Below are 15,439 nucleotides of genomic sequence, written 5' to 3' on the forward strand. Positions count from 1 at the left end.
CAACAAATCTAGTATATACACAGATTTCTTTTCCCTTGTTATTTTGTAGGTAACCTTAAGAAATGCTAGAGAAATAACTGATCTATTTCAAGCTTGAAAACAATACTTAGAGTTGGATTTGTGTCATCTGATGGATTATTAACTGAATTTCTCTCATCTCTGGTCATGTTACAAAATGAATATGCTTCCAGCATAAAACAAAAATTTCCTTTAATACAGTCTTTGCTGTACTATCACATGAATAATCTTGAGAACACAAGGGAGAGATGGAGGGGGAGAAAGGAAAGAGGGAGAGTTGGAGAGAGGTGGGCGAGGGGGGAAAGAGAGAAAAATTCATTTGCAGAGCTTACTGTCCTGCTATTCTGCTGCTGTGGCAGCCTTTGGTCTGGGAAAATGAGGTAATAAATTCCTTTAGGGTAGAAACTCTATCTAATCAAGAATGTTTTACTTGAGAGCCTTGCAGCCAATCATAACTTCTACAAATGCAGGGGTACAGATTGCCTCAACACTCCTTCTTGGCTCCTTGATCCAAATCGAGTACTTCTTGCAATTATATCTTTTATATCGTCCCATTTCTTTTAAAAAAAAAATCATGGATACTATCCTTGATGGATACTATCTATTCTTAGGACTTTAAATACTACCTATAGGTCCCCAATTCTAAAATTTATATATTTAGCTCTGATTTTGACATACAGCCAAATGTGTACTTGATTTACAAAAGAAAACCTTAACTATACCCTGTGCTTCGGTGCAGGGTCAAAACATGTGGAACTCAGCAAACTCTGTTTGGCCAGAGAGCGTGACGGGTCCATTTTTATTGAGAGCTGGTGTGAAATAGCATGAACAGAGGAGATGTCGTCTAAATAGTCCCTGGCATTAAAAAATTCTGCCTACCTTCCCATAGATCCAGGCCATGAAATACCTGTGCTCATACAGGTTACTCTTGCTGAATTGCATCGTGACGTTCTGCAGCTTTTGGTACCTCCAGGCATCCAGTCACGTGAGACTGGCCCTTTACCTGTGATGGGATGTTGGTGAGGCTGCTGCCCATCACTCTGCTCTTTCCTTTCAACATGCCTCAACCAGGAGATACTTCTTGTTCTTCATATTTTAAAAAGGGGATTTTGCTTTACCAAAAAAACCTAGTTGTGTTTTATCTTATTGACACTGTGATTTTATGATCAGCCATTTCTCCCTGTTGTTTTGATAACTCAGAAGCCCAAAGTCAAATTTACAGTTCATCAATAGTATCTAATGTGATAAAATCACGTAGGTTTCCCATGCTAATCTTATCATAAACTATTTCCCTGCTAATTTTTCACATTGTTTCGACTCTCTAATTTGTAAATTGTATCCCTTTGCATCATATAATTTTCTGAGTTGCCTCAAGTACTTGGTAAAATAATAAACACATAAATACATGTGATATATAGTGCTTGCAACATCGCATTCTGTATTCTTACGTGTGCCTCACGTATTGAACTGTGATCATGTTGAGGACTAGGGCTTTATTTTACATCCCCAGTGTCTAGGACAGCATGTGGATCTTTCTCATTAGCCTTAGCATCTACTGAGCCCTAGATCTGTGCCAGGCACAGAGCTAATCATTTGAACTCCTAGAGCTCATTTAACCTTTAATAGGGTTTGACCTCTAGAGGGAGCTCCAGGCCTCTCTAACTCATGCTCTCCCCTCTCTCCAAATGCCTTGGGTGTAGATACAGATATACATAAGACAGGTACTAACCCATTATCATGATTTCTCCCCTCCCCTCCCCCCACTTTTCACTCGCTCTCCTATCTTTCAGGAATCTTTTCCCCTTTCTCCCACAAAATGTCTGTCGATAGTAGTGATTCTCTGACTCTGGGAATGTGATGTACAATTACTCAGATCAGCTAGTCGTTATCAGTAGGAAAGGAGGGGAGATGACCTGAATGGAGCACGGAGTTACTATGGCAACAGAAGCCTAACACTTCAAACTTTCCTCGCCTTTCCCAGTGCAGGAGCTGAAATTCTTAGTGCAAAATAAGTTCTTCCCCATCACAGCACGGCAGGGAGTGTGAACACATGTGACGCTCTAGACTTCTGGGTGTGTGCCAATAACTCAGAGAATGTGAAATCAGTCTGGAGCATAAAGAGCCTGTGTTCTCCATTCATTTCTGGCTTCTCATTTTCCCTCACTTAGTACTTTCTAAATTTTTCGAGGAATCATTTTAAGAAAAAAAAGAGACGATAATCAGGAAATTGGTGTGTTTTGCCAAATTGCAATGTTATTGCTGAAAGGCTAGAACTTAAGCCTACCTTTAGTTTTACAGATATACTAAACTTTCCAAGTGAATATTTTGTTACCAATGGCATTTTCCTTTCAAGGAATTTTTATGATGCTTTAAAAACTGTTACAAATCTAAATAGAAGATCATCTGGAATCATGTTCCTTTTAAGAATCTGAAAATACAGACACAGCCTTTATAGTTTGAAGCAACAAGTGACATGACATCTCCTTAGGAAGAAGGAAACACGAGTGCACAGAGATATAATTCTGGGGGCTCTCCCTGACATACCAGGAGTACAAATTTTTAAAGGATGACTGGCCTCATCTAGTGCAGAATTTTTACCAGGACACTTTTTCGAAACATTGGAAGGCTATCATGCACAATATGTATATAAGGGATCTCAGACTCAACCAAAGTGTGGCTCCGAGTTAAAACTGCTCCTTCCCTGCAGGCCCCTCACTGAGTCCTCAGATAGTGTAGCGGCAGAGCAAGTCCTCAAGCAGAAAGTAGCTGTGCATTTTTTTGTGTAAAATAAGAGAGAGGGGACATTGGATTCTTGTGAAAAATTAGAATTTGTGCAGTAAAGAGCATGTGGAAGAAAGCTACTTCCCTATGAATTCAGGTGATGCAATCTCCCTTTCACTCTCTTTTATTAAGGAGCAAATATATCAACTGGGCTTTTCTGTCTTTAAGAACATTTCCCCCTGTCCACGCTAAGATCCTTTTCCACAGACTTAACATCTATTTTCCCAGAGGGCCCTGTTTGATGTGCATCCAAGCTACAGGAGACCAATCAATTTCAGCCAGTTTCGAGTTTTTATCCTGCCCCACATTTATCCCCCCACCGCATATACCCCTCCCCAACCCCCTCCAGACATCCGGCCCAAGCTGTGTGCACACTCAGGGGCAGAGACAATGAGGACAGTACCTCATGTGGGACTTCACGTCCAACAACTCCAGGGCAGTGACCCGCGGTTCCCCGGCCAGGTTTTGCAAGATCTTCAGCCTGGGCCCGCAGTGCTTGTAGAACTCGGTGCAGATGTTCAGCAGCGACTCCCGGGGTCTTCTGAACTCCTCCCGAGCAAGCCGTTCATCTAGTTCCTCTCTGGGAAGGCCCTGCCCTTCCTCCAGTAAGTGCAGGTTTTCTCTGGGGAATTATAAAACTTTAACTGGGGGTCTGGGAAGGTGTATGGGGGGCAACTATGAGAGGAAGGTATCACACTGAAGAAAAATATGATGCCTTAGATTACATGCAAGTTAATGAAGCAGCAGGGCGGGGCCTAGGAGAACCTTATCGGAAGGATCGAGAAAGTTCATCATCCTGCAAGAGGCTGTCATCCCAAACTGCAGTGGCTTTCCATTAGCCACTTCCTGAGGATTTATAAAGAAGTGGGATGCCATGCCTGAATGAAAAGAAAGCTGACGGAACCATAACCCAGCTCACAAGGCAAATTATCACAAGATGACAGAATCAGTACAAAATTAGGTTGTCTTTCTGTACCTGATAAAGTGCAGTTTGGCGCCTTGTTCCTGGTACCTGGGAGTCAGAAAAACAGTCTGCGTAACTATCAGAGTAAGAGCAGGGGCCCTGTGGCGGGGCCTCTTGACGGCTCTTTCTTATGAGAAGCCTTTGAAGTTACACATTTTGGTAAGCTCCCTAATACACACATGCTAATCCTAAAATATAAAATCTTGATCTTTCATTTGCCTACCACATATGCTGCAACTACAGCTGCCATGAACGCCGTTCCATTGCCAGATAATTTGTAGAAAGACAGATACTCTAAAAACACACACAAACTCATGGAATGTGGTCAAATGAAGGAAATTTTGGAAAACTTTCAAGGTGAGGTGAATCTAAGTTGCAGTTTTAACATCATGTGCTATATTTTAGGAAGAAATATGGCTGACTTCCTTTCAGTTCTAGAGACTTCTTGCTTTATGAGTGATGGGTAAAAGGACTTTAGAGACCCTCTTTCTCTGGGCACCTTTCATCTAGTGTTGAACATAGCTCAGTAAGCTTAGAGAAACCCCTAAATATCCCTTAAACTCATTACTCAAAACCTATATAATCATTTTCCCCTAATGTGAGAAATTGAGGTAACACTATCACATCAGATAATTTATATCTGATGTGATAGTTTGGAACTTATTTCATTTTTAACATAAATATATGATAAGCAGGGAATTTACATAAATAATGATATGCACTTAAAAATGTGCTTCAGAGAAAATAGAAAATTATTCAGTTTTTCCTTATAATCTCTGCTAATTACTCCATACTGGGAAAAGAGAACTTTCTCCCTAGCTGATTTTGGGTTTGCTGTGTCTTAAAATCTTCCTTGGAGGAGGAAGCTAATTAAACTTTTATTTTTGTCTCAGAGTACCTAGAGGTTAACCCAGGGAGAATGAAGTAAAGTATTAACTAGTGCAGCCAGTGTCTGAGTTGCACCAAGAGGGAAGGTGATTAAGTCAACAACCGTGAAAGCATCAGTTAAGGGGCTAAGTCAAAGCTTGGATGAAATGTCTGTAGAAAATCTGTCCAGATGAAAGAAAGGTGACTCTGCACAACTGCCCTGGAATGAGAAGCCACCTCCTGATTATTATTGTTTCCTTTGCCTTTTTCTTGGAGGCAAGTGAAACAACACTGGAATAGTTCAAAGACCACCCAGGAGGCGGAGAACATCTTGCATGTTCACACAAACAAATGGACATAAATGCCACTTTCTGAAGGTGGCTTACTTCTCTTCATTTACAAAGGTGACAACTGCAAAAAAAGCCTAGGTGTTTTCGTGTAACTCTCACCTTCTTCTCTTTTCCTTGGAGATTTTCACGCTCAATATCGACTATTTTCAGGATTCCTTTCACTCGCAACAGCTGAGATTCAGGTTGTACGACATTGAGAGACCACAGAAGAATAAAGCCAGTGAATTACCTGGTAGTCACCCCAGACGACATGGTGTGGTTGGCTGTGGTGGCCCCTTTATGACCCTGGTCACACCTGCTCATCTGGGGGGCCGTCATGGGCCTGCAACAACAGTAACAAAACCACAGAAGTGGAGACACTTATGAAACCCTCCAGTCACTGCAGCTCACACAAGCTTGAAGCTAGAAGCTTAGAAAGACTCTGGCCTTTTCTGTCACACTCCTCTGCTGAGTCTGTCCTGGAAGGCACTTTAAAGGCAACACTGATTCCCAAGGGTCTATAAGCTCACCACGATTTAAGGTCTTTCATTTCTTGGTCCTGAGTAATAAACAAGTACACTTCAGACCAGACATTCATGAAATCAGACTTCTAAGTCTGTGCTGATTAAGTGAGAGTTAAGAATTCATTTTTTCAATTCCACAGGTACCAGGAAGTTAGCCATTCTAGACAGTAAAAAAAAAAAAAAAAGATAAGGGTGTACATATCATTCAGGCCACATGCTCCAAAATCAACCACTCTGTTTTTCTGAGAAACTATCAAACAAGGAAAGAATCTTTCTAGTCAAAGTTAGACCTAAGTCTGTGTCTTTATTCCTGTCGTAGAGAATGGAGTTGAGGACACGGGGACGGGCAAGGGTAAGCTGGGACGAAGTTAAAGAGTGGCATGGACTTATATATATTAACAAATGTAAAATAGATAGCTAGTGGGAAGAAGCCACATAGCACAGGGAGATCCGCTTGGTGCTTTGTGTCCACCTAGGGGGGTGGGATAGGGAGGGTGGGAGGGAGACTGCAAGAGGGAGGAGATATGGGGATGTATGTATACGTATAGCTGATTCACTTTGTTATACAGCAGAAACTAACACACCATTGTAGAGCAATTATACTCCAATAAAGATGTTAAAAAAAATTATACCTAAGACTACCCAGGGAAGTGAGTAAATTAGTATCTATTGTTAAGTCAGTAATTTATTATAGATGCTAAGAAACAGGTTCAAATGAGCTCATATATAGGTAAACTGCGTCTGTGTCATCTGTGACGTGGAAAGGAAGATAAGCCCTTTCAAAGCAATTGCTTACACGAACTCTTTAAAGCTTGCTTTTGTCATGCTCATTTTCTGTATGCTGGTTGTGGCTGGAGAGTAACCTTTAAAAATCGCCCAGACCGTCTCTTCGGTGCCTTTGCTGTAGGGGGCAGCATTTAAAGCTAGCCCCAAGACCTTCCCCCCACTGCCCCACTGGCGTTACTCCCGTTATCACGCTACATCATATGGCAAAAGGGAAACGATCTGGGTAGGCCTAATCTCATCACCGGCCCTTAAAAAGCAGAAAGTTTCTCTTGGGAGGGGCAGACAAATTTGAAGTCTGAGAAGGACTCAAGGCATCCCTGCTGGCTGGACAACTGCGGGGCCCTGTAAGAGGGAATACAAATGTCTTCCAACAGCAGAGAGTGGCCCCTGGCTGACGGTCGGGAAGGAAAGGGGACCTCAGACCTGAAGCGGCCTGGTGCTGGATTCTGCCAAAACCCTGAATGAGCTGAGAAGTGGATTTTTCCCCAGATCGTTCCAGTAAGAGCTCAGACCAACTGACATCTTGATTTTGGCCTTGCAAGACCCTGAGCCGACAGATCAGCTGAGCCTGCCCAGATTTCCGGCCTACAGAACCATGCGATGATAATAAACGCATTCAGTTTTAAGCCTCTCAGTTTGTGGTAATGTGCTATGCAACAATGGAAAACTAATACTGATACACTTGTAATATACTTGTTTCTGTGTTACTACCTATAGAACGGTTAATTTTTTTTCATGAGCAACTACATTAGGACTGTGGAAGTGAAGTGGTATTCTTCTCATTTTCTTTTCGTAAAAACAATGGAGCCAATTTTGTTGTGAATAATTACAGCCAGCCAATGAGGCTAGTCTTCCACTCCATCTTTTGAATATTAAATACACTGGAATATTTAAGGCCACAGAATTTCAAATGTCAGAGCTCCATCCATAACTCTTTGTGGAATTTTTGGTAAGTCAGTTTTGGAGAAGTTAATTGACTTATCCTTATAAAAGGGAACAGAAAGCATCAACACTGTGTACTGTAAAGAGAGAGAATCACGTGGCCCTTGAAGGAAATTGACTGCTCTTCTCTCCTCTAGTCACAGGAAGGCACTAGTGACATAACCAGGTGGGTGCAGAAGGGAGGGTGTAAGTCACGTATTTCTCCTTGTAATGTTCTTCCCCCTCAGACTTTCAGGAAACCATCATCAAAGCACTGGGGGCTGTTTCTCACCGGCAGTTTGTCACTGCTCCCTATTCCACTGCTTCCCATCCCTTCAGATTAGATGCATGCGGGCAGTTCAGCAGAGAGTCTACCCAAGGCTTTGGGCTATGTTCTGCTTGCCTCGGTTGGCAATGTAGTGCAAGATTAGGAACTAAACATAGGTTGAACTTAATGAATAACAATCTCACTCCCCCTCTCACTTGCTGGTGCACGCTGGAAAAGTCCTCCCTGGACTGAGGGGTTGCAGCGAGTCCCCTCACCAACTGAGCAAGATGGGGCTGGAGAAGTTGGCGCCTGTGACGGGAGTAAACCATAGAATTTTAGGCTAACAATATGGCCAAATGGGATGGAGAAGCAAAGACGTCGATGCAGAAAGACGGCTTTCCCACCTCCACCCGTGGGGAGGAACGTCTCCTTCCAGCTGATTTTAGATGACAATGGAAAAGGAAAGCATATCACTATATAGTGGCCTGCATCTACCACCCCCACTCGCTCTATCCTTGGTACACAGACATCCCCCCGGCCCCGCTAATGCCCCCACCTGCCAACGCCTGCCCAGGCCTCATCTATCCAGCCCTTCCCTGACACAGGGCAGCTCAATTCCTCTGCTTCTGTACCCAAGAATCTGGTGACAGGGCTAACTTCTTGGAACTTTGTTTAGGGTTGAACCCTGGTGTCAACTGACCTTTCCATTCCTAAATCCCTCAGTCCCCTCTCTCAGCACTCTTGAGTCCTGTCCGACAGAGAATCTATCAATTCTAGCATTAGAATAAAATTTTGTAGTTTATGTTTGTTATGTAGCTTCTGAAATTAAAGTAAAAATAAGCCCAGCTCTTTACAAACAGGAAAATAATAAAAGAATGCTTAGCTGAAATTGCAGACATTTCATGTCTCGTAAAAAAAGAGCTAATAAAAACGTGGATCACATTTTCATATTCACTAAATTAGCCCTTTTACAAAAGATTTGTTTACTGCTGGGTTAAAACTGCCACAGAAGCTCGGCAAGCTACATGTAAATGTGTGTTTAGCAATCATGGTAGAATAATAATACTAACAATTATTATTGTCATCATCATTATTATTATTTAGAGTACTGAGCACTATTTATCTAAACAACTTAGGGAATGCTTGCAGTTTCAGCTGAGTTTGGATAAGTTATCTGTAAATAAAAACTGGGTTTTAGAGATTTTCATCTTTTTGGTGGATACATAGAGCTTATGGCTGTGGCTATTTCTGCCGATGGGATTACCTGGTGAGGACCTCTACGCTGTATAAAAGGGCCTGCAGGGATGTCGCAAGAGCAGCCATGGCGGCGATCTCCTCTCGGGCAGCAGGTCCTGTCTCCACTTGTGACGTTTGCCTCTTTAGCTTTTGTAGGTAACATGGCACCAAAGCTTCCAGGACCATCAGCATCTGAAGACTTTAATCAACAGATAGAAAAACAAATCACGTTTTTACATCCCACTTGATATTCTGGAGCATGGAGAAATGAAAAGCCTCTAGAGAGTTGGAAAACTCTGAATCCCCTTCCCACACCACCCAAGTCAAGAGTAATTAAAGCTGCTGGAAATATCTACCAACACTAATTAATTAGTTAATTAAGCACCGGATAAAAGGTGATAAAATTCTGCATTTAGGAAGAATATTATCTACTTGGGAGAGTTAGCATATATACAATTGGTTGAAAGAACAATAGAATGGTGACAGGTAGAGCTATTCAGTCAATCAGAGAAACAAGCTTCACAAAAATCAACAAAGCTTCCATTCAGTAATTTGTAACAAATCTGAGACAAAATAAGACCCTTCTTGGGCTTCCCTGGTGGCGCAGTGGTTGAGAGTCCGCCTGCCGATGCAGGGGACACGGGTTCGTGCCCTGGTCCGGGAAGATCCCACATGCCACGGAGCGGCTGGGCCCGTGAGCCATGGCTGCTGGGCCTGCGCGTCCGGAGCCTGTTGCCCCGCAACGGGAGAGGCCACAACAGTGAGAGGCCCGCGTACCGCAAAACAAACAAACAAAATAAAACCAAAATAAAACCCTTCTTTAGGAGTCTGGCTTCTTAAAGTTTAAGCAAGTTTACAGCAAGAGTCTGGTCTGGAAACAGTCACTGTGATACAGGTATGAAAATGGCTACTTACTAGTGTGAATAATTTAAAAATTCAGCTATATTTTGCTATCAAGAGACATTAAATATAAGTATATAGAAATGTTGAAGGTGAAAGTAAGAGCAAACACCAAAAGAATGCTGATGTAACTATTATGTCAGACAAAACAGACTTCAAGGTAAGTTAAAGATGGAAATTTCATAATTGTAAAAGGACATATTACCAGACATCAGACTTTTTATAAAACTATCATAATTAAGACAGTATAATATTGGTGCAAGGATAGACAAATAGATATGTGAAACAGAATAAGGAGTCCAAAACAAATCCACAGATACTTGATTTATAACAAAGATGACACTGCAATGCAATGGGGAAAGGCTAGTCTTTTCTATAAATGGTGCTTGGGTCTATTGCCTATTAGATATCTCTATGGGAAAAATAAACTTTGGCCCTTACTTTACACCATACCAAAATTAATTCCAGATGGCTTGTTAATCTAAATGTTAAGATAAAAACAAAGAAGCACCTAGCATATAAGGGGATATATTCATAACCTTGGGTTAGCCAAGATTTCATAAGAGGACACAGAAAGCACTAAAAAATAGGAAAAAGGTGATACATTGGACTGTATTAAAATGAAGAGCTCTGTTCATCAAAAGACAACCTTAGGGGAGTAAAATTATAAACCACAGAGTAAGAGATGTTATTTGAAATACAAGTAGCCAGTGGTGTGCTGGAATGGCTAAATAACCAGTCAAGAAGGCCTACTGGACAACCCTCAGGATGGGAGAAAATATTTGCAACTGAAGCAACTGACAAAGGATTAATCTCCAAAATATACAAACAGCTCATGCAGCTCAAGATCAAAAAACAAACAACCCAATCAAAAAATGGGTGGAAGACCTAAACAGACATTTCTCCAAAGAAGACATACAGATGGCCAACAAACACATGAAAAGATGCTCAACATAACTAATTATTAGAGAAATGCAAATCAAAACTACAAAGCAGTATCACCTCACACCTGTCAGAATGACCATCATCAAAATATCCAAAAACAACAAATGTTGGAGAGGGTGTGGAGAAAAGGGAACACTCTTACACTGTTGGTGGGAATGTAAACTGATGTAGCCGCTATGGAGAACAGTATGGAGGTTCCTTAAAAAACTAAAAATAAAACTACTATATGACCCAGCAATCCTACTACTGGGCATATACCCAGAGAAAACCATAATTCAAAAAGATACATGCACCCCAAGGTTCACTGCAGAACTATTTACAGTAGTCAGGACATGGAAGCAACCTAATTGTCCATCAACAGAGGAATGGATAAAGATGATGTGGTACATATATACACTGGAATATTATTCAGCCATAAAAAGGAACGGAATTGGATCATTTGCAGAGATGTGGACAGACTTAGAGACTGTAAGACTTCACGTCATACAGAGTAAACTAAGAGAGACAGAGAAAAACAAATATTGTATATTAACACATATGTGGAATCTAGAAAAATGGTATAGATGTTCTTATTTGCAAAGCAGAAATAGAGACACAGACATAGAGAACAAACGTATGGATGCCAAGGGGGAAGGGGGGGACGGGATGAACTTGGAGATTGGGATGGGATTAACAGATATACACTACTGATATTATGTGTAAAACTGATAACTAATGAGGACCTACTGTATAGCACAGGGAACTCTACTCAATGCTCTGTGGTGACCTAAATGTGAAGGCAATCCAAAAAAGAGGAGGTATATGTATAGCTGATTCACTTTGCTTTACAGCAGAAACTAACAACATCATAAAGCAACGATACTCCAATAAAAATTAATTTAAAGAAAAAGGCCTACCGTAAGCATCTCTTTCCAATACCACATTCAATGATGTCATTCTGGTATTTTGTATTCAGCAATTGCTACATATTGGCAAATTGGCAATGCTACACATTAGAAACTCTTTCTCCCAGAGAGTTGGTTGTTAAATGTTTACCAGCAACACCACTCTATATAAGTTAAAATGTATTTATATCACACTCTTTAAAAAAAATTCTATATATCAAATAAAAATTACTGATAATCTCATTTAAAAATGGGTAGAATACTTCAATAGCCCCCTTGCAAAAGTAGATATCCAAATTCTAGTAAACAATCTGAAAGGCTTCCAAACCTTTTAATTTGCTGGAGGGAAATGGAAATCAAAACCACAATGAGATATCACTATAAGCCAACAAAAACAGTTAAAATAAAAAAGACTGACAATGCAAAGTGTTGATGAGGCTGTAGAGTACTGGAACACCTATACACTGCTGGTGGGAGTGAAAACTGATACAAGCCCTCTGGAAAGCTTTTTGGTAGTATCTACTAAAGCAAAACATATACATACTCCATGATCTAGCAGAGCATTTCTACCCACAGAGACGCATATATATGTGCACACAAAGACATATATAAAAATGTTCACTGCAGCATTACTGGTAATAGCTTCAAGCTGGACACAACATTAATGTCTGTCAACAAAAGAAGAAATACACAAATTGCAGCATAGCCATACAATAGAATATTATAGACAAATGAAGAACTACTGTTATACATGATTGCGTGGATGAATCTCATGAAATAATACTGAATAACAGAAGTCAGACATTAAAAAATACCTACCATATTATTTCATTGTAGTTGAGTTCAGAAACAGACAAAGCTGATTTGTGATGTTGGAAATCAGGATAGTGGTTCTTTTATCTGATTTTTCAATTTGAGTGGTAGTTACACTGATGTGTTAACTTTGTATACATTCATTAAACTATAAAATTACAATTTGTAAAAACTTTCTTGTATGAATATTTAAATAAAATACATTATTTAAAAAAAAAATTTAAGCACAACAGGGACTTGGTATTACAAATGTTGAAGTCTTGTAAGAATTGAATTTATTCCCATGAAGCATATCCTAGGGAACAACTACTTAAGAGATCCTGGCTCCACCCAGGAATTAAGAACAGTTCTGGCTTAAACAGAGCAGAATAAGGTATTAGGGAGGTTTTTTAAAAAATTTTTAATTTAGCTTAACAGTATTGGACTCTGGCTTTTAACTCACAATGACAAGAGAATTTGATTGTGAACTCTAATTCCTTTTGATTTCAATGTGTTTGGATTTTAACTTGAAAGTGTCTTTCATATCTCATTGGGAATTTGATAATGCGAGGATTTTTTAGTCAAATTTAGGGCTTCTCTATGCTGTTAGCATTTTAATATTAGAGGATCTTTATACATTTTGTCATTGCAGTGTCTTCATGTTATCACTTAATCGCACTGCAGAATCTCTGATACACCCTAATAACATGGTACTGGATATGCTTGGAGTGGAAAATAGAAGAGGGGGTATTTTGACACTTAGGAATCGAGTGGACTTGGAGTTAAGTTAATGTAAGGTTTTGATCCAGTTTTGAACCTTTTATGGAGCTGTGATATTGTAGGAGGAGCCTAAGGAAAGTAGGATGAAGACCGCCCTGAGAGAGGGTAGATTTGCCCTCCTGAGGCAGGGTTGACCAGGGGCACAGAGTTTAATCCCCATTGCTTAAGACAGAATAAGGGGGGAATGTTGGGGATGGGGGTGGCATATTTTATTCATTCCTTATGTTTCCTTCCAGCAGAGAGAGTTCAGTCAATATCAATCCCGGTTCCTCTTTGCCCTTTTACTCATTCGGTTCTGGAGAAGACAAAGACTTACCTGAGGGGCAAATTGATATAGACATACTGGGCAAAATCACCTCAGCTCTTTTCCTTTTCCTGGAAAAGCCTGCCAACAGGGCTTCTATCCTCTGCTGTGAGTTCTCAGGGCAGTCCTGTTTCAAGCCTGATTCCCCTACTTAATCTTTCTCAGCACTAAAGGTGATATTTCAACCTCCCTTCTGCCTGCCTTCATTTATTTAGAACATGGGCAAGAAAGAAGTCACTCTTCACTGGACCCTTCCAGAAACCTCAACTCTTATGACTGACACCGTTTCAGGAGTTTCTGAGAAAGGATAAAGAGGACCCTGAAGATGGCTGTGATATTCAGCTCAGGCAAGGAGAGCAGAGATTTCCACCAGAGGCTGTGGTAAGAATAAACTGTATGCATTTTCTTCAGGTGGCTTCTCATGTTTACAGACTTGGTAGGTAAGAGGCAGGATGAGGTAAGGTGACTTGGCTCAGTGCCTCGAGATGGCTGAGCAACAGATTTCATAAGGGAAAACTTCAAAATAAATTGCTCTGGGACCGGAGGCAGGAGAGATTATTTGCAGTGGGGGGACCGGGAAATGCACTGTGGAGATGGGGCAGAGGTCACCCTGCTTGTCAGCGGGATGTTCTGACCCTACCATCTGCTCTCTCTGTCCCAGCGGTGTGTGAGGAGATAGTGCATAATGAACAAACTAATGGAAGAATATTAAATAATGGTATTACACTCTAAGATTAATCCCGAATAATAAAGCAGTCTGGGAATACCTGACCAGTTGTCTGCTGCTTTTTTCATTGATTACTTTAAAAATACAAATTCCCAGTCTTTTATCCAATTCATAATAACTATTCTAAAAGAATTTTTGATATAAAATAAAACTGACAATTGTTAAAACACCACTGAGTAGAATTTGTTATTTAATAAACATCCTGCTTCAGATGTTTATTCTACATTAAGAAACTACATGTTATGGGCACCGTTGAAATTTGACTTGGGGAAACTGCAGTAATGATCAAAACCTGAAACACAAAAGCTCAAAATGACAGAAACTCTAATGAGCAAAGTTTGATACAGACCAAGATAAAATAAGTCTTCCCCTAAAACTTAATCAATGAATGTAAACTTTATTATAAATTTTACATAGAAAGAAAATAATTTCAATGAAAAGAACTTTGATAAAATGAAAAGTTGAAAGTGGTTTATTTGCAACATAAACTGACTGAGGAATTAAACTGGCATAAATAAATTAGAAAATAATCCCTTAATGAAAATTTATAGGTATAATTATGATTAAGATGTTTGTATTTATAAAGTCGTAGTCAAAATATCCTTGGGGTCAAAATATCCACTGGGTTAAAATAGTAGAGTTGCAATAGTTGGGTCAATATTTTTCTACACTAACTGAAAACCAGAAGTAGATTTAAGGAGGAATATGAGAAACTGATAAGGAGATTTGATCAAACAGAGAGAATTAAGAATTTTAAGTAATGTGGAAATCTGTAAGCCCCAAGCAATCTTTAGATCCCAAGTAGACCACTATGCTTTACTTTCAGATCAGTTATACATTTCTATCTAGTGTTCCATAAATCACCCAATCTATAGATGTTTCAGGATAGGCTTGACTATTAGGTTAGAACTGGACTGGTATGAATAGACAAGCGCTAGGTCTCTGTTGGTTTCACCAGGAGAATCACTAGTCATCTTCCCTTTCACTTCAAACCTGAGTCAGAGTCACAACTCATCCTGAGCACATGAGATCAACAGCTGGTCCCAGGAGGCAGGACCAATGCGGGTGACTCTGGGTTAGATCAGAGCCAGCAACCCTGAGTTCACACTCAGATAAGATTTATATTTTATTCCTGTGTGACAGGAGTTTGTAGTCTCAGTTCTTTGAATTTACATTAGAAAGGTGATAACCTACCTAGATCTGGCAGTCTTAACAGAGGAGCAATACCCTGGAATAATTTATTAGCCCATCCTTCTCTCAAAAGAAAGAAAGTTGAGGCAAAAACTGTGATATGTTTATGACTAATCCATATTTTTATTTTCAAACTATTTTCTCACCACAAAGGCCTATGCAAGAAGAATTACAAATGAGAGAAATAGGAACATGGAAACAGTTGGCTGTTACCTGATTCAT

General features: G+C 40.2%; 1 protein-coding gene across 3 annotated transcripts in view; it reads right to left on the minus strand.

The window, feature by feature from the left end:
- Positions 1-15,439, minus strand: part of UNC80 (unc-80 homolog, NALCN channel complex subunit) — a 238,509-nt gene that overhangs the window by 30,932 nt on the left and 192,138 nt on the right. For all 3 annotated transcript variants that reach the window (XM_060151311.1, XM_060151309.1, XM_060151310.1), the window contains 4 exons: positions 8,723-8,893; positions 5,210-5,302; positions 3,776-3,811; positions 3,203-3,421 (listed from right to left, as the gene is read on the minus strand). In XM_060151311.1, coding sequence (XP_060007294.1) covers positions 3,203-3,421; positions 3,776-3,811; positions 5,210-5,302; positions 8,723-8,893 — 519 coding nt within the window. The remainder of the gene's footprint in view (positions 1-3,202; positions 3,422-3,775; positions 3,812-5,209; positions 5,303-8,722; positions 8,894-15,439) is intronic.

The sequence above is a fragment of the Lagenorhynchus albirostris genome, chromosome 6 (assembly GCF_949774975.1).
Source record: "Lagenorhynchus albirostris chromosome 6, mLagAlb1.1, whole genome shotgun sequence".
In the NCBI taxonomy this organism is placed as follows: Eukaryota; Metazoa; Chordata; class Mammalia; order Artiodactyla; family Delphinidae; genus Lagenorhynchus; species Lagenorhynchus albirostris.